Source organism: Dermacentor andersoni, chromosome 9 (assembly GCF_023375885.2).
Source record: "Dermacentor andersoni chromosome 9, qqDerAnde1_hic_scaffold, whole genome shotgun sequence".
Taxonomy (NCBI): Eukaryota; Metazoa; Arthropoda; class Arachnida; order Ixodida; family Ixodidae; genus Dermacentor; species Dermacentor andersoni.
In genome coordinates this window covers 124986546-125006267 of record NC_092822.1, presented here as the reverse complement: position 1 = coordinate 125006267, position 19722 = coordinate 124986546, and the positions used below count along the sequence as shown (strand labels likewise).

Sequence of the window (19722 nt, the reverse complement as noted above, 5' to 3'; positions counted from 1 at the left end):
TTCCAACTGGCCGATTTTTCGGATGCTTTTTCGGCCGCTAGGGAGTCGAAAAATGGCATGTTGACTGTACAGCTGACCAAGAGGATGCTTCAAATTGTGCGTTGGGCGAACGATTGGCGGAAGGAGGACAAGAACAGAAAGGACCTACGCATTGGGGAATGAACGGGAAAGGAATCATGCTGCCGCCATTTTGAGCTCTAAAAGTGAAGTGTTGGCTGATGCCAGGATGCAGGTGTCCCTCATCCAAACCAAAATAAACTCTTTAAAGCAGTGAAACACAACACTGAGGCGTCGTGCGTGGGCTGAGAGTATGTCAGGACAGTTCAGGTTGACTTACGAGCTGTTGAGAGAGAATCTCGATTGTGACAAAGTTCGGGCCTCATACCACTGAGCTTGCTATCAGTTGATAGAAATAAATCATATTCGAAAATATTTGCTTCTGTATGCATCTCCTTTTTATTTGTATTTGAGAATGTCCTACTCGATTTGCAATTTTTTTTAAGACATTTTATTTTTGAATGACCTGAAGAAAAACAAGGTATGAGCCATTTCAAAGCGCAGGCGAATATCCAAATACTGTAGCTCTCTCATGAGGGTGTTCAACGGTGAAATTCAGCCATAGTCTTGAGTCTTTAAATACGTTATAAAGAAGAAAGCACGTGTATAGGTTAGCGATCCTTCCATTGTGCTTGCCGATTGTGAGGTGCAATTTCTGGATGCAAGATTGTGACGGCAGCAGTTTTGAATGGCCTATCAGCATGATGACGTCATTTTGATCATTGTATATATATGTCATCTTTCACCCAATAAAATTCAGTTGTGAGTCTGTGCGTGTCCTGTTCTTTTCTACTTCTGTTGTCCTTGTGTCTGAGCGCAGTGACCCCAGTATTACAAGATGAACTTCCACCAACTAGCCTAACTTGCCACTCTACTGTAATATTCAGAAATCTAGGGATTCATAGATTTCCGTGTATCCGTTATAGCAGCCGGAACAGTATGCTAGCAGACGCCAAGGCACAGAAAGCGGACGCCATAGTGCATGAGTTTGGAAAACCTCGGAGGGCGCTAGAGAAAATTAACGAAGAAAAAAAAAACACTGCAAGAAGTCTTCCTTTTTTTTGTTTTTTCTATTGTGGAGATGACAACGCATCAGGTTTTGTGAGCACATGCTCCACCCTGACAAGTGTCACATAGCAACAGAGGCACGTCTCTTCCTTCTTTCTCACTTCTGCAGCCGTACCTGTAAAAGATCAATTGCAAGAGAATAGCTCCTTGCCACGAGCACATGCTACTTTTTTCTTAATAAACCTTTCATGCTCAAAGCAGCCACCAGTCTCAATCGTTTTAACAAAGGTGCCATGACCAGGACACTACCTCCCCGCCCATAAAGATCAACCTGCAAAGAAGCAGCAGAGAAGAAACGGCGGTGAAGCAGTGGATCGACCTGGATCGAGCAATGACACCGCAGTGAAAACCATACGCATCAGAACAGCCGACTGTCAAGTAAGACGTCATTGTTACCTGCCTAGAAATGAGCCAAGAAGTAGTAACACAGAAAAGGAAAGTGCTTCGCTCCCAGACCACACAACTCTTCAACAAAGCCGAACAGCAATTTAATGAAGGAGCTAACGGAGAACAGTTGCTTACAATGCAGGTGCAGATTAAGGGAATAAGCAAAAACCTCAAGAGTGCCGACAGAGAAATTTCTAACAGAAGATATTGCTGACACTGAATTCGAAAGAATTGGAGTATGACATCAAAGTAATGAAGATCTTGTCTACACCAGAGTTCACAAGTTGAGTCTGTACAGTTGGATTCAAACAACAGAACAAGGCAGGCGACATCAAGTACAGAACAAAACGCGAGGTAACTAGTTAAACTACCTAAGCTGGAAATGACAAAGTTTGGCGGAAGAGCTTTGGAGTGGAAATGCTTCTGGGCTCATTAAGAGTCAGCAGTGCACCTCAGACCTAACATGAGCAAGGGACAAAAGTTAATTCTTTATTAGCATCTCTAACCGGAAAGGCAGCGTCTACTCTAGAAGGGCTTCAGTACTCTCCAGATGAAAATTAAGATGAAGTGATAAAAATGCTACAAACAACGTTCAGAAATTGTGAACAATCGGTGGAGCTGCAGTTGAACAAGGTATTCAGCCTGGAGAGGTCGGCTCAAGATGAACTGCGCAAAGCTAGTGAGGTAAAGCTGGACAGACTTGTCATTTCTGCAAGAGCAAATATCCTTTTGGGAAGAAACAGAGTGCAAACAGGAGAGGGTAGTTGCGAATTCAAGGGAAACAGCCATGCAACTGAGGACTGTCGTCGGAACATTCTAGCGAAGGAAAAAAAGGCCATTCTCGACAAGAATAGAGCATGTTTCAGATGCACGCGGCCAAAACACACTGCATCTATTTGTAGACTGAGAGTGAAATGCAAGCACTGCAAAGAATGGCATGCTACATCAGTGTGTAGAATGGTGTGGCAAGAAAAGGCTGAGCAGGTCACAACACGGCAAGTGGAAGCGACGACGTCTGCTCTACAATGCAACTGAAGATCTAAACCATAACTGCATTTTTCTAGACAGCTGTAGCTTGGATAGGGGGAGAAAAAGGTGGCAGACATTGCCGTGGCAGTCAGCGCAAGTCAGCGGAAATTTATTGAAGCTGGACTAGAAAAGAAATAGGTGCGAAGATAATACGAAAGGGAAGGCTGACGATTGGTTCGTTCGGAGGAGACTAAAAATTCTACCTAATGAACGCTCTGCAAGTAACTATAGCAACGTAAGAAAACAAATCGGCCACGGGTAATCAACGCTCTACAAGTCAACATCATATCTCTGTTGTCTACTTGCTCCAAGTCGGAAACGAGAAATGGAATGAGAAAATGAAACAACCAAAGCTACGAGTGGCAGATGATGGAACCGAAACGACTGCAACAGATGTCATAGGACTGCTCATCAGCTCAGATTATTAATGGCAGTTATTCACTCATAGGACACAAAAAATTGAAAGCAGACTCATGGCTGTCAAATCAATACTGGGTTGGGTATTCCAAGGTCCATTGTAGCGAAACAAAATTGAATCAAGCCCAAAATCAAGCAGTCATGGTTCTGAAGGTTGAAGCTGCGGAAGCAACACTTCAGCAAGAAGGTTTTGGAGCTTGAAATCAATGGGGATCACAAAACATAGTTGGAATACTACAGAAGCAAAAAATGTAGAATTCAAAAATGAGATTTTACAACTAAACGCTCGCTATGAAGTCAGCTTGCTGTGGAAAGAAAAGGTCAACTTGGAAATCGCCAAGAAAAATGCAATGAAAGGACCCTTGACGAAAACGTTGAAGAATAACGAAGGCATACTGCGTTGCCACGATCACGCAATCTCGGAATGTATGCACTTGGGAGTTGTGGAAGAGGTTCAGGAATCCTCAAAACCACTGTGATTACGGCTGTGTTACTACATGCCACGTCATGCAGATATTCGAGAGGACCAAGCCACGACAAAGGTTCGTGTAGTATTCGACGCTTCCTCACACGTGCAGAAAGGCATGTCATTAAATGGCAATCTGGCGGCAGAACCTAATTTAACCGAAGACATGCTGTTGCTGCTAATCAACTGTCGAAAGGGAAAGGTGACCCTAGTAGGAGACGTTGGAAAGGCATTCCTATAAATCTCAATCCACAAAGAGGATAGAGATGCTATGAGATTTCTGTGGTGGAAGCATAACGTTGATGAAAAGCTGCTGAATGAAGTACAAACCTGGCGCATGACTAGAATAACTTTCTCTACAACATCGAGCACATTTCTTCTTGTACAATTGCACACCATTTGAAACAAGTGGCTGAGCAATTTTCAGATACAGTAGAAATGCTACAGAAAGCAATTGACAGCAAGGATAGGGGCACCGACATTTCATGGTGCTAACAAGCTGTACAAAATGAATGAAAATGGACATCCAGTGAAGAGAGATTAAACAAAATAATAGATAAAAACTCAAAGGACAAAGCTCACATGGAGATTCAATCTAAAGGACACGCAGTGCTTCTTGGCATGGTGTGGACGCACTCAAAGAACGTGCATATTTCCCTGTGGACAAGTGGGTGTCCTTGCCAGCAATGATGTACTTAACCAACCGGACAGTGTTGCAAGCAGCGGCAGGCAAAGATATTTGATCCTCATGGTTTGCTGTCATCTTTTACAATATGCGCAAAGATGGGTTTTTGAAGACTGGAAGGTGGGCGTCACGTGGGTGATCCACTCCCGAAAGAATGACAAATGGGGGGACCTGTTGTCGGAAGCAAGGATCAAATAGTACAAGCTGCATCTGTTTGCCGACACAAGTCCCAACAACATACGGATTGGCAGCATACGAGTTAAACTAGTAGTGTACAACGACGGAACGAAATAATCAAGTCTACTGATGGTGAAAAGCCGTCTAGCTCCATTCAAAGAGCTAAGTTTAGCAAGACTTAAGCTAAGCAACTACATCAAAACTCTCTTCACTGAAAGAATTCAAGAAGCAGCAAGCTGGACCGACTCAAATGATTTTACTTAATTGGATCAAAGGGACAAGCAAAAGGAATACATTTGTCACCTGCAGAGTCGCTGAAATAAGAAAGAAAACACTAGAAATGAGCTGGTCATTCATACGAGGAGAAGACAAACCAGCCGATTACTCGCACGTGGTATGAGTGCAAAGACGAACTGGAGAATATGGTGGCATGGACCCGAATAGATTACCTCTCTGGAGCTGGAAAGCGCAAGCATGACTCACATGAATGTACAGATAAACGATCAACACGAAGTGCAATGTCACACCTGAACAGGAACGAGAGAATAAACCAATCCAGGAAATAGAAAATTACTAGGAAATAGAAAATTACTCATCATACGGGTGGCTTCTAAGAGTAACAGCTTAGGTATTCAGATTCATAGAAAACGCAAGAACATCCCAAGGGGTCATGAACAGGGAAAGATATAACTGCATAGACATATTGGACACGATAAACACAAGTACTATTCAGGCAAAAAAGTGGTGATGCTAATTTAAGCACTAAATTCTTCTTTAAAATAGACAAGAAGTCTACTGTAACGACAAAGGACTTGTAAGACAGAAAGGATGCTTGCACTACAGCCAAGAATCAAGCCGGCATGTCATTGTACTTTCGAGGGACGGGTATTTCACGAAACTACTGATAGGTCACGTTTATCAAATAATATTGCACACTGAGGTTCAAGCAACGCTAGTGCAACTGCTGCCTAAGTTTTGGATATTGTAAGGTCACCAAGCTGTAAATGAGCTTTAAACAAATGCGTAGTCTGCTAGAGGCACAACAGAAGACTGGCCACTCAAATCATGTCTCTTCTGCCGGCAGACAGCGTCAACGAATTGAGGCCGTTTCAAGTCACAGGATTTGACTTCATTGGAACATTTTATACGAAAAACAAATTTGAGATTGTAAAACAATACGTAGTAATATTCACCTGCGCAGTAACGAGAGGAGTACACTTGGAGATATTCGACATGTCAACATCCACTTTTTTACAAGCTTTCCGGCGATTCAACACACGACGGGGTATAGCTGCTATAATATATTCTGACAATGCCAGGGCCTCTATGAAGGCGGAAAAGAAAATCGATGGAATGCTTGAAGCTGTTGGGTCTGAACGGGTGAAGTAATAAGTGCCGGATACACTAAATACAATGGAAAACAATAGCCGAGTGTGCCCTGTGGTGGGGAGGATTTTAAAGGTGCCTCGTATGAAGCCAAAAGACATTGTTGCAAAAAATCATCTGAAGAAAACAACTTCAATTGAGAAACTATGCACAATTGTAGCAGCAGTGAAAGGAGCGCTTAACAATGCACCGTTAACTTAGGTGTATGGCGAACCTAATGAGCCCATGCCACTGACGCCTGCAGACATAATAGGTTGATGGCAACAGCTTCAAGACTGACGAGGCCATACAACAGACGTTGAAGTGTGGCGAAGTACACGCAGACATGGGACGCAGACTCTCATTGCGAATATCTCAAGGAAATTGGAGCTACTGTGAAGCAGACGCAACAAGTGATATCATTGTCCAAAGGTGATGTTGTGTTAATTGAAAACCGGGGTTCGGGATCATGTTGAAAAATGTGCGAAATTGAAAAAGGTTACCCTGGACGCAACGGAATAACAGGAGCTTGTCTACTTCAGACAGGCAACAAAGAATTTCTCAGAAGATCTGTGAACATCATCTAACATTTTTGAAGGGTGCTTCAAATAGCCCACCAGAGCCTATCTCAGTGCAAGTTGGGCTGGTGAGAGCCTGTAAGGTATCATCATCAAGGCGCTCGAAGACTAACATCTTATTTCTTCAATAACCCTTTCTTGTTCGAAGCAGTCATCGTTCTGCTGTTTCAACAGTACCAGCTACGCACGTGCTCGCAGGATGCCACACGGTTGCACATTCCAGATGGCATCGTTTGCACGCACTTGCACTAGTTCAGATGACTGCCTGGAGTGAGACAGTTATGGTGTTCAAGGCAAGAAATGTGAAAAACAAGCAAAAACGTTTGTAGAGCGGCTGCCCGGAAAGGCAGTGGTCCCAGGTTCAAGTCCCGGACAAATTTTTCAACTGCGAGGCTTTTCTTTCGAGGAAGCCGTATGGGTTTCCTTTGTAGCAATTAGCTACGCTTGGGTTAATGTCTCATTTTCCCTTTATTAAAAGAAAATGTTACGCTTAATAGGTGACATGGAGCTTCTTCTTTGTCGGCGTTTTTCTCAGCATCAGTGCGTCTCTTGCCTGCACCACTCTATATATGGTTTAGTGTGTGGCAGTGGAATGTATGGAAAATAGCAGCAGTGCAGGCAGAGAGCCAGCAGAGAGTGTTTCATGGGTAGCTCATTCAGTGACGACTATTAAACTCTTGCGTTGATGGCTGAAATGATTAATTTTGGAGCTTGTATAACGACCTTTCAGAATAACGAACACTTTGCCACAGCATTCCCCTCAAGTTCGTTATATAGAGATTTAACTGTGTACCCAATTTAGCCCAAGTGATACTTCATTGCAGTTGGCCTTTCATAGGCTCAACATCCAAACAGCTGACGAATTGCCCAACTGCAGTGTTGTGACACATTATGAGTGCATTTCTTTGTTTTCACTGTTTGACAAGTTGCTCTACAGGAAAGTCCAGATGATGGTCTGAAAAATTGCTGAGCACAAACATCTTTGACGTCTTGCAGACATCTACGTGTCCCTGGTGTCGCACACCCACCAGGTGGCAGCCAAGGGCTGGTTCATTGCCATGGTGAGCAGCACTGTGGAAACGGACAATCCGGAAGCCGAGATCAAGCCAGGCCTTGACCTCTTGGGACCCATTGCGCAGAAGTTTGTCAGCGTCAGTGATGTGTACCGGCCCATTGACCTGGGCTCTGACAGTCAGGTGAGAAGGGCATCTGATCTTGCTTGCCAGCAATTTTTTGTTGCCCCTGGCATTAATCACTTCATCTGAGCTGCCATTGGCTGTATGTCCCTTTTGGAAGACATTCATTTATACCCTTTACATGGGTGAACTTAAGTCCATTGATTTAAACCTTTTTCCATTACGTTAAAGGACCCCGAGCCAAAAGGAGTTCTGCCGCTGACACCCGAGTCTGCATTGTTTTCAGTAATCCAGGAAAAACAAGGCGGGAAGTCAAAACAATGAGCAAACCGAGAACAACGCAAAAGCCAACGTTTCAACTAGTGAACTTGTCTTTTTCTAGGTGCTTTCCTCGGCACAGGGTTCTTATAAAGGGGAGAAGGGGTAACGTGGGTGTGCAACCTAGGGTGTGTTAGCGGTGAGGGTGTAGAATTGAAAAGAAAGGTGTGCTATTCAACGAACGTCGGTGGAGGAATGTGAAGAATCCCCGTGTGTCAGCCAGTTGACGTGTCACTGTAGATTTTTGTAGAAGGGGCCTGGACGACGATGGGGGGGTTATCTGCTTCACTGGAGGTCAGTAAATTGTCTCTCTGCAAGAGAGAATAAAAGAAGCTGCAGGAAATGGTGCTTGTGGGGGAGAAAAATGGAATAAATATACAGTGAAAGCTCGTTAATTCGGACTTCTAGGGACCGTAAATTATGTCCGAATTAACCGAATGTCCGAATTATCGAGCGGACAACAAAAACAATAAATGCACTACTTTCATCAACAACCCTTTACTCTGCAAAGTAATCAAGGATGCTCGTCGGCTTTCGAGCAGAAACCCGCGCGGATACTATTTTTTCAAGTGCTTCCAGGTGCTTAGCAGCTGGCATGCTGTCTGCAGTGTCCCAACAAAATTCTTCCAACACAGCGAGAGCCTCCGCGGCTTCCTTCACAGTGCGAGGGGGCCGAGGCTCCTCCTCTCGCGGCTCCACTTCCTCCTCAGAATCTTTGCCGTGCAGCACGTCCCTGACAATTTCTTCTTCGGTAAGCGAACCGGCTGTAACAACGCCGTCATCAATGCTGATGTAATCAGCGAGTGTCACCGCATCCGGCAGAACTCCTCCAAAATCCTCGCAGTCATCTCCATTGTCATCTAGCGACACTTTCGCCACTGCATCATCGCCAGGCTCACGTACAACGAAGCCACTGTGTCTAAAACAGTTGGCGACGACGTGCGCGGGCGTATTGTGCCAAACGTAGGCAAGAATGTTGACCGCACTCGAAAGATTCACGTCGTACTGCTTGCAGACTTAGGGCACAGGAGCATCCGTTCCAGCACGCGCCTGCGATATTTGGTCTTGACATACTGAATTATGCCTTGGTCCATTGGTTGGAGGGCCGGTGTTGTGTTCGGCGGCAAGAAAACAACTTCTATGTTGTCAAGTCCGGTGACACTGTTATGCGCACTACAATTGTCCAGCACCATTAACACTTTGCGGTTCTTTGCGGAAAACTGTCGGTCTAACTTCTGCATCCAGCCAGGAAAAATTTCCGACGCCATCCAGGCTTTTTTATTCGCTCGGTATTCCACCGGAAGAGCAGGCATGTTCTTAAAGCACCGTGGCTTTTGTGCCTTTCGAATGACGACAAGCGGCAAGCGCTCTGTTCCTGTCATGTTGGCGGCTAAAAGAATGGTGACGCGTTCCTTGGATCTTTTGCCACCGATGCACGGATCTCCTTTCATGGTCACAGTCTTGTCTGGCAAAGCCTTAAAGAAAAGTGCTGTTTCATCAGCATTAAATATGTCATTTGGATCGTAGGCGGCGATGTGTTCGAGCAGCTGAGCGTTCTTCCCGTTGTTGGCAACGTCTTCGTTGACAGCGCCTCTTTCGCCGCACACAGTCTTAAAAACGAGGCCATGTCGCTCTCTGAAGCGCGCACACCACCCTTCCGATGCCTTGAATGCATCGATATGCATCATCAGTGCAAACCTCTCGGCTTGCGCCATGATGAGGGGTCCACTCAATGGCAGATTTGCATTACACGAGTCGACCACCCACCGAAGCAAAGCCTCTTCCAACTCTGGATGAGCTGCTGTTCGCAGACGCTTTCGTGACGCTCAAAACTTCTCGCTTTCGAACGCCTGAAGAATCTGTTCATTTTTCTCATACGTGCTCAAGTTACTTTTTTTGACGTACTTCTTCATGGCTTCTTGTCGAGAGTCCGTCCTTCAGGGCCCGCAAAATTTCCACCTTGGTAGCCAAGTCCTTCGCCTCATATTTCGGCCGCTTCGCCGGCGTTGCCATCGGTGGAGAATGCAGTGACACGGGCGCACAACAGAAAAGCACCAATAAAGTTCAATAACTGAGCTGCGCTCAATCCAGCGGTCCTCGGCAAAACAGCGTGCAAGGATGTAGCGCACCAACAGCAACAAAGCGACAAAATGGCCCCGTTGATAAAGCCAACACATGCAAAAACAAGGAAAAGCACCCATCCTGCCACAAGTCGTGCCAATTGGATTGGATTGGCCAATTTTAAACCACTTGATGTCAATGGAGATGCTGCGTTTGGGCAACGAGACGTTGGTTTGGGTATCACTTTTGTGCCGCGTTTGCCGTACTTTCGTTTTTGAGCCTCGGTGGCTGCCCGAAATCGTCCGAATTATCCGAGGTGGGCTGGAATCCGTCCGAATTAACGAGAGTTTTGTCCCATAGACTCCTATATATAATTGCAGGGACCAGGCGCGAAGGTCGAATTATCGGATTTTCCGAATTAACAGAAGTCTAATTAACGAGCTTTCACTGTATAAATAAGAAAAATAGAAAGGGAGAACAGAAAACAACAGCATAGCCCGGTTGCTTTCAGTAAGCGACACAGCAAAGCACATGCAGCTGATACTTTCAACTGGAACTGACCCAATATTTTAGCGCTAACATATACTGGAAATAAAAGATCAGCAACGAGAGCAGAAAGCTCTCGCTGTTCATCTTTTATTTCGGGTATATGTTAGCGCCGAACACTGACTGAGCCGAAGGTCCATTACAAGGCATGCTTGGTGGTGTACAGTTGAACCCACTTATAACGATCTTGGATATGACGATCTATCGGTTGTAACGACCACATTTCAGTGTACTTACGATTTTCCCACCCTCCCCATGGAAGCTGGTTCGAAACATGACGTCTTCTAAATTGCCATAGTGCAATAACGAATGCTTCAAACCCGGTCACAGTAAAAAGGCACACGCGAAGTGCCGAAGCATGGAAGTGCAACCAAATTGGGCACGTAGTAGTGTCCGGCAATGCGTGACTTGCTCCAGTCCAACAGCGACAATGATACGGCCTGCAAGATGAGCGAGCAACTGTCTCGTGCGGAATTTGGAAGCTGCGAAGAATGTCACGCGTGGTCACGAGTTTTCAAGGCACGGAGGTGTGCCGCACACAGGATAAACAGCACGGTGTGGGGCGGTGCAATACCGGATGCCACGACAGCGTCACTCTCGTTTTTCCACAATTGTCCGCGTGCGGCACCGTGTGCATTACACCTATTTCACTGATGTGGAACAAGGGTCTATGACCAGGGGAACAGCCGCTCAAGCGTTCCTGTCGCCGAGAACGCTGCCGCTACCCAAGGTTGCAAAGGACCGGCAGTTACTAGGCTGTTATCGGGAGACAGTTTAGCGGTGCTTCATTTATGCATTGCCGATTACTGATAACTGTTGGCAGTGACGTTTTACCTTTCGAACATCTTTTTTTTTTTTTTCTCACCCAGAGCGAACGCAATTTCATGGCTCTATTGTGGCTGTCGTGCACTCACTATGCTGACAAGCTTCGCAGAATGGCAGTGTGCCACTGTCATTTGCAAAGCTTCCGCTTCCGGCCAACCAGAATGCTTCGCTCTTGTGTGCAGAATACAGTCTAGTCCCACTGGTAGTAAAATATATCAAGCTCTTGAATAAAAAATGACTGCACTTGCAATTTTGAAATGACAAGTAATCAGAATCAAGCGCTGTTTTGAAAGAGCTACAGGACGCCGCATTTTGTTTTTTAAATGGGTGTTTCTAACGCAAGTTTGCAGCTGAGTGCGGGAATGCACCAGGAATAAATATGACTCTGAAAATCTGGTTTTCGGACCAAAGTGATGCCAAATTGTAACTGCTGATGCTAGCTTTGTAGCATGGTTAAATTTTGCGCTTATTGTAGCGAAGTGACGCAGCTGTTCATGTGTGTGTGTGTGTTCTGAAGCATGGGCTCACCATGGAGACGACAATGAGGGGGCATGAGCTCCGGCAGGGGCTAGTGATGATCCGCAGGTATGAAGACGATGAGAAGTACCATTCGAACAGTTAGGTCTATTAACTTCGCATTTAGATTTATACTCTGCACATATAAAATACAATACGATGTCATGCTGATCGTCGACGGCCTGCCTACCAGCCCGATATCCCGTGGCGAAGTGGCGCCGTGGGCTGCTTTTTCTTTTCTCACCTGAAACTAGTCGGACCCCTTCCTTAAGGGAGCAAGAGGGGTTTAGAAGTATTTTTTTTTTTATTTTTTGACTAAATTTAATAAAAAATTGTCACCCAGACAGTTTTTCAAGCTGATTTCAAGAATATAATTCTTAAATTGACTGAGTGGTTCCAGATACAATTAAAATGAATCGCCTGTTTATCAGCCAAAATCAGCCAGAATGTTTATAAAGACATATATATGGCTGGATACTAGAAAGTGTAAGCAACACAACTGTAGGACTACTTTTTAAAAATAGCAGCTATTACCAGTTTTACAGCAATATAAAGTTCAATCTCCAGACATGGCAATCATGTGACCCAATTATTAGCCAGTTTTTAAAATTTACAAAAGTGAAATTAAAAAATCTGCTCCTAGCATTGCGTAGTACACAAAGGTAGCTACATGCCGCTGTTAAAATTATGGTTCGATGTGCCCTGAAGACCAAGATAGCGCTTCGGCAAGTTTAAACACCTAAAATGAGATTCTGAGAAAACTTGAAGAAACAAAATGAGCTTCTTTCATAACGGGACACCATAAAATATTTGACTATATACAAGTGCTATGCATTAGTAGCCTCCAGGAATGTAGTCTGTCTAGCTAGTGTCACTACGGTGATGCCTTCTGAGCACCCACTGCAAGTTTTCAGCAAATGAATGCTCAGCAGATGTAGCCAGCATCTTGTTTGTCCCGGCAGCAGTGTTATCAACACGATCAAGTACAGTCAAACCCGCATATCTCGAACTCTAAAATAAAACTGGAATTAGTTCAACATATCGTGTAATTCGATATAGAACGTTTAAGGAAATTGACAATGTACAAAACGCACCTCATTAAAAGGTGTTCTTTACTTTCTAAATACATGCACCACGAGCATATTAGCGCGAGAAATAGTCGCCGATCTTCTTCTGTTTTTTCACTTTGAAAGCATTGCTTAGCATACTCTTTTCAACGTTTTCACTTTTCAACGTTTCAAGTTGCGCCATGCCATGCCACCCTTACTGTCACAAATACATGCGTCCCTTCTCCACGCAAGCTGTCACCTTGCATTCTGATTGCACCTGGGTAAGGCCCAATGAAAACGTGCTCACTTGCCCGTGAGGTGGTCATAACTCAGCAGTATTCAATTGGACATTGGGCCACCTCAAAATCTCAAGTTGGCCCACACCCAGATTTCAACTTGGCCCACCCCCAAATTTAAGTTGGCCTATGTCCAAATTTTGTTGTCCCACAAATCGCAAGTTGGTCCACCCACAAACTTCAGGTTGACCCACATCCAAATTTTAGATTGACTCAACTCCAAATTTCAGTTGGCCCACCCCTACTATAACTTCCCCATGCATGTTCTAATTACATCGGAGCCCTGTGTATCTATGGGTATTCTCTTCTTATATTATTTTTTTTTCATTGTTTCTTATTGCTTAAAAGCTGCCAGTCATCTACATTTACACTATCGTAAGGATTAAATGTCTTAACTTCGCTAATTTCACATTTTTGCGCATATACAAGGCATTACACTTTTCGTGTGGCATGGCTGGGGAGCTTGCCAAAGAATGCTTACACTTCAAAAGTAATGTGACCATACTTATTCCATACATCACTTGAAGTGCAAAGTAACACGAGGACAGGATAATAACACCAGACAAGATGAGCGCTCATCCTGTCTGGTGTTCCTTTCCTCTGTCCTCGTGTTTTTTTGCACGTCGTCAAGTATGTAGTCTCGCAAACCTGCCCAAATTACAGCTCTTAAATACTTATTCCTCTTACTTGTTTGCAACTTCATTAATTTCACCGTATCAAATTTTTTTCTTACGGAGAATTTTAGGTCATTGAATTTAGCATTGGATGCGTGGCGATTGGGTACTAGACCACAGTTCATGCACTTTGTCAACTATGTCATTGGTAGTATGTCTTTGGTAAAGCTCTTGGTAAGACAGCTGAATGGAAACGAGCAAGTGGCAGAATAAAGATTACGTGTTCGCACCACTGATTATGGTTCAAAAACAAAATTAGATGTGCAGAATATCAAACCTACGAAGCTGTCCTTCCTTAAAGGGACCTTGAAATGATTTTGACGATTTTCTACAAACGTACCGTGTCGTTAGAGTAGGTCCTTCTGATCATTGACACATCTAAGCGCTCCGCGTAAAGCGTGTAATTTATCATAAGGTTTTAAAAATGCACATCGCTGTCGATCGCAGCACACTGCTTGGCGGAATTTTGAGCCGCCCCTACCCATATGACTGAGATCACCCATATGACGTCAGTGGGTTCGAGCTATCCGATTGGTAGACCAGGGCGCGTGATCGATAATTTTTCCAACTTTATGGTAAACAAATGATGTTTGTAATAGTTGGAATGTTGGTTAATTTGTTTTTATAAAAAGAAAGTAACATAAAGAGAATGCACAAGAACAATTTTTCAGTACACTTAAGTATTTCCGGCACACAGCAAGTGTCATCTGCTTATGTTACAAAGTGCTCTGTCTTTGACGAGAGCTCCGCAGTCAGTGTCGTTCTGTCTTTTTGCGAGTGCTATGATTAGACTTTGTTGCGTTGTGGACTGCAAACGTAGCGACTGGCAATATCTCAAGCTGTGACATCGTGTCCTTCTGCAAGCCAGTAGACGAGTGAACTGGCTGCAGCGCATTGGACAGCCGCCATCCGATGGGCGCCAGGATTTTCGCGATTCTGGCCCTCACTTTACACCGGAATATTACTAACGCAATAGCGTTTCGCGAGTCTGGTATTGGGGTAAACGCAAGCGCAAGGGGACAGGGCCTGGCCGTGTCCCCTTGCGTGTCATTTCAGGGGATGAACAGGAAGCTCAAATATGAATAGTCTGCACGGTGCAGCCACCTGGTGACATAGAGCTCAACCACACACAGTAGCAGTAACAAAATGTATTCTTCTTTGCTGCTGGTGTAAATTTTTCGCAGGGGTGTAATCGTTAACACATTGTTTTTGTAGATGTTTAAAATGTTTTACACTTAGTTAGAGCAATATTAGCTCTTTCTTTGGCTGGTTAAGCTCTGCGCCAACGGAAGGCTGGACCGTGGAGACCGACCAGGCAGCTCACGTATGTCTACGCTAAAGTTCCTTCACCAGCTTGAGTTGATGCCTTCACCATTCCGTCGAAACGTCGTGATAGTGTGCGATTACCGAAATACCAGACACGTTCGGCGCTACAACAGAATGCTCGCAACGCATGCTGCTTCGATAGCTCTCGCTTGGGGTTGACGGTCAAGCCGCCAGGGGACACGTTTTGCGCGGGTGGGGGCGGGCTCCAAAACAACCGGAAGTGGACGATGTGACGTCACATCGTGACGCAGAAGCAGTGAAGGCTGAGCTTAGCCCGGACTGCTCAGCGAACGAGTTGAGGAGGAAAAGCATGGCTAGGGAGGAGGGTAACTTGTAATCGCTTGTAGCTCCATTAATATGTAACGCTTCACTTAAATGGTGGTGCAAATTCTACTTAAGCTGTACCCTACGCGTCTACAAAATTTGTCCGAACCGTTTCAGGGGCTCTTTAAATTAGCACTAAAGAAAAAAAATTACTTGAGCTGCACTAGTACATTACCCATCTAAATACTTGATTGTTTAAAGAAAGTAAAAGTCATAACAAGGTTTCCGAGAGTGAACCTGTGGCACGATCATTACTGGACTGTGAAGATTTACCAGCCAGAACGCATACAATGCATACAGGAGTACTAGGCATTTGATTTTGATGGCTCGCCGCAAGTGAGGGGAAGTGAAACAATGCTTGCTGGGCTGACATAGTCTGGCCATTTTTGTTTCAGATCTTCATCTCGCAGTCGTACGATGCCACGACCCACTTTGAGACGACCTGCCTGGACGTCCTGGACATCTTCCGCCGTGGCACCGGCGAGGACTTTGACTTCTCCAAGGTGAAGCACGACCTTGGAGATGAGCAGGAGTAGAGACACCAGTGTGCAGGACTGAAGATGGCCGTCGCCACCACTGCAGGCACCGCTTGGACCCATCTCTTAGTTTTGCCTCCAGCCCTTGCCCCAACGTCGACTCACTGGCTTCCCGAGTGTGTGCATGTGTAGCTTGCTGGGTGGTGAGCAGTGCGCATGCCCCCTTGCGCAGCTGCTGCTGTTTTTGCCGGCACTGCTCCTTGACAAAACTGAACCACTGTTTCTCAGCGAAAATGTTAGGGGGTGCTGTTTTGTTCAGAAGGGAATGTGGCATTGTGCTCGCTCAGCATGACCTGTGATTCTCGGTTCAGTTGCATCACCAGCAACCATTGTTGCAAGCAAAGTGAAGAGCGTTCATCGCACTGCCGACCTTCCTTCCTTTTTCTTCTGTGCTCTGCGTCTGGGCTGGTCTGGAAGTGAGGGTTTGGGTCAGTGGCACAGTGGTCTGACAATGTTATCCTGTCCCTGTTGCTTACTGCTGGCCACTCTTTGCCGGGGTCTTTTCAGGGTCTGCCCCCACTGGCAAGCATGTTTATTTTTGTGCCGTAAATTAAGTTTCTGTATTGTTCTTCCATCTCTGCTGCTCCCCCCACCCCCTTTTCATTATCTCGTGTCTTGTGATTGTAGTTCCTATGTTGGATGGCTTGGCATGGGCCTGCGGAGAAACCTTTTTTTTTTTTTTTTTTTGCAGACAGCGGAACAAACATGAAGTGAAGGATTAAAAAAAAAACATTCCTTGGACTCGGGTCTGGCTTGGTTGAGAAATGGTGGAGGCTGGTGTGTTGCGCTAGCTGGCTTAGAGCACTGAGGAGGAGTTGCACATATTGGCATTTCCCAAATGCAAGGAGCACTTAATAAATTTGTCTCGTTCACGGCAGAAGCTGCAGCCCTGCTGCAAGATTTTCTTGTATGCAGCGGTGTGTGCGATTACTTTTCACGTATAAGTACGTGGTGCATGAAAAACGTCTGGTGGTATGCAGTTTGTGCTCTTAGCTCATTTCAGTGCTAACGCTGCTTATTGAATGCACCCAGCTTGATCAGGCGCTCAGACATCTGTCACACATAGTACCGTTTGGGTCTGGTTAACGCGGCACATGAATGCCTTCAACTCTGTGTGTGCTTCACATACCGATGTCATGCTTGCGAGCATGTGCAACTTAAAGACCACTAATTAAATACCTTCTTTGAATGGTTGAATTGGCTGTTTGGATGTGCATGTAGAAATATTCATGGGCTTCCGGACGAAACTTGAGGGGCCCTGCAAGATGTTTTGAAGGTTTGTGAAATACAGCTTAAAATTCACCTCACGAGTTTCGCCTCTTGCTGCCTGTTGCTGCTGTTTATATTTGCTGACCAGGCCTTGCTGCAGCTTGTGTAAAGTGCTTTTGAACCCTGTCACTAAACATGGTGGCCAGTTCAGTTTGTGGGCTGTTCCACAATGCTAAGCATGCAGATTGATCCAGAGGAGGTGGCCTAACTTGTGGCTAGGAATGCAACACTGAAGTTTTTGCTATCTATAATGTAGTTTCATTGCACAGCAGTAACATTGCTGAGGATGCTAGAGACAATGATGTGTTGCGAAGTCAAAAGAAAACCAGCCAACAGGCCATTATATTTCTTCGACCATTGTAATAATTAGATGGAGAGGAGCATCTTTGTTGGCTCAAGGGCTGGCAACTGAGCAGCTTTTTGCACCATGTTCAAAAAGTGAACAGAGGGCACTACAAAATAAAATGCAGTTTAATTGTGTGCCTGTAGGGTGGACCCATCAAGTGCTGCATTTTGGTAGTCGGCCAGCACATTTTTTTTTTTTCTTTTGCTCTTTCATTAAGCCTCTTCGATCTGTAGTCCTGGACTGCCCGAGATGCTGCATATACAACGCTCACTGGCTGAAAGCACCACCTTGAGACACTGTTGGGACAGATAATCTAAGAGGTCCTGCCACCTCAATCATTGCATGTTTTACCATCATGCTGAAATGCAATATGCCTACAACATGGGCTATGCAAGATGCAATAGACTGGATAGTACCACCTCGACTGCAGGAAGATGCAACTTCAAGAACATGCTGCAACTGGTTGCTTAAAGGGACACTAAAGTGAAAAATGATCTCTTCTGCATCAGTAAATTACCGTTCTACAACATCAAAAACACCGCTCTTACAACGATAAGACCTTTGGTGAGCCAGTAAAAGTGCAAGAACGAAATACGGGTGGCGACGCCTACTTGAGTTCCCACAACTGTGGGTTGTGACGTGACGTCTTGGATTTTGATCGCATCTTCTAGGGCCTACTAAATATATATATAGCGGTACAGATCAACCACATTGTGTTCTAAAGGAACCATATATTAAACATGGCAAGTTTCGGGAACCTTTATTCAGCCGATGCTGGCCAAATGCGAAAACTTACTTTGGAATCCCTGACGTCACGCTGACGCTGGGGTTTCGGTGCGAAATTCAAATACTGATACTTGGACCTTCATTTTCTCATTTAATAAACTATTTCTTTAAAATGACTGCCTGCAGGGTTCTCTAACAATGCTTCATTAGTCTAAACTGATTTATTGTTTCGCTTTAGTGTCCCTTTAAGTAGTCACAGGCAGCCCCAGCCCGTCGCTCTGCCTTCTTTAGGAGTTCTTGGGAAGGAGCTCCTGCCATTCAAATTCCCTCAAACTGTGTGGGAGCAACAAAAGCCTGTTGTCTGGGCCACTCCCATGGAACACAAGTACAGCAAGTTGCGTAATGACAAAGAGCACCCCTCACCAGGCTATGTAGCAAATTTTGGTTAATTCACTGTATTTCAATACCTCCAAGGCCCAAAGGCATTACAGAACAGAAGGGAGTGGGGAAGAATATACACAGTGAACAGAATAAAATAATGCAGCTCCTAAGAGTATAAACAATATTCACTGCAGCTTTAAATGCAATTGCATCTGGCAGTTGGGCAATAGAAGTGGGCAGGTGGTTCGTCATATGAGGTACTTGGAATAAAGGAATCAAAACAGCTTTGTATGTTTGAAAGGTCATGTTTTAATTGGATTGTGATAAATTTTACGAACTAAATGAGACGGCTTCCTACGTGAATAAAGAGGTGGCAGCCCTAAAGCTGTTTTTATAGATGATAGATGCACTAGATTTGCATGCATAGTCTCGAATGAAATGTGTGCTGAGATTTTGGACAGGTTCCAAGGTATGATAAGAGTGTCAATGCCGAGATCCCACACAGAACTAGCATACTTGAGATTTGAACGAACATCATAAAGTAAGAGAACCATCTTGAAATAGTGTGCAACAGGACTGAAGACCAACACAGGCGCAAACAACCGATTTTGTTTAAGCCCGACTCAGGCTCACCATTACAAGGAAAAACTGAATTTGTCAAAAAGGAAGTGATTAAACCAGGCAAAAAAAGGGAGTTTTATTTCGGCATTGTACAGTGCAATCGAAGTTTCGCTTGCACAGTCCTGACCTGCAAGTGCGTCAGTGTTTCTGGAGCAGTGTTTTGCAGACTCTTGCCTGGGGTTTTCACGCTACGGAAGTGTGGTTCACAAGTGGGGCAGCTACTGCAATGTTCAGCAATATGTGCATTCTCGTTAAGCTAGATTTCTTGCATGCTCTCCGAGTCGCTCATGTGAGGCATCGCCCTGTCTGGCCGATGTAGACTTTTCCGCAGGCTAGAGACGACACAACGTTGCTGCACTCAACAAGATGCTTTTCATGATTTTTTATTTACAGCCTACTTTTTTGTCTGCATAAGTGATGCGACTGCTCAGCAGGGCAAGCTTCCTGGAGGCTGAAGAAACCACTGGAACGTTAAACCAAACAGCCACTTTTTCTCACGCAATGTGTCACCTTGTGCATGCACAGAAACACTTCCAGCCTCTG

General features: G+C 44.9%; 1 protein-coding gene across 1 annotated transcript in view; it reads left to right on the top strand.

Annotated features, from left to right (window-relative positions):
- The window catches only part of Gdi (GDP dissociation inhibitor), a 107613-nt gene extending 90026 nt beyond the window's left edge, over positions 1-17587 (top strand). Inside the window, exons 6-7 of the mRNA XM_050177240.3 lie at positions 7226-7425; positions 15696-17587. Coding sequence (XP_050033197.1) covers positions 7226-7425; positions 15696-15836 — 341 coding nt within the window. The 3' untranslated portion in view covers positions 15837-17587. The remainder of the gene's footprint in view (positions 1-7225; positions 7426-15695) is intronic.
- Positions 17588-19722: the final 2135 nt, after the last annotated feature.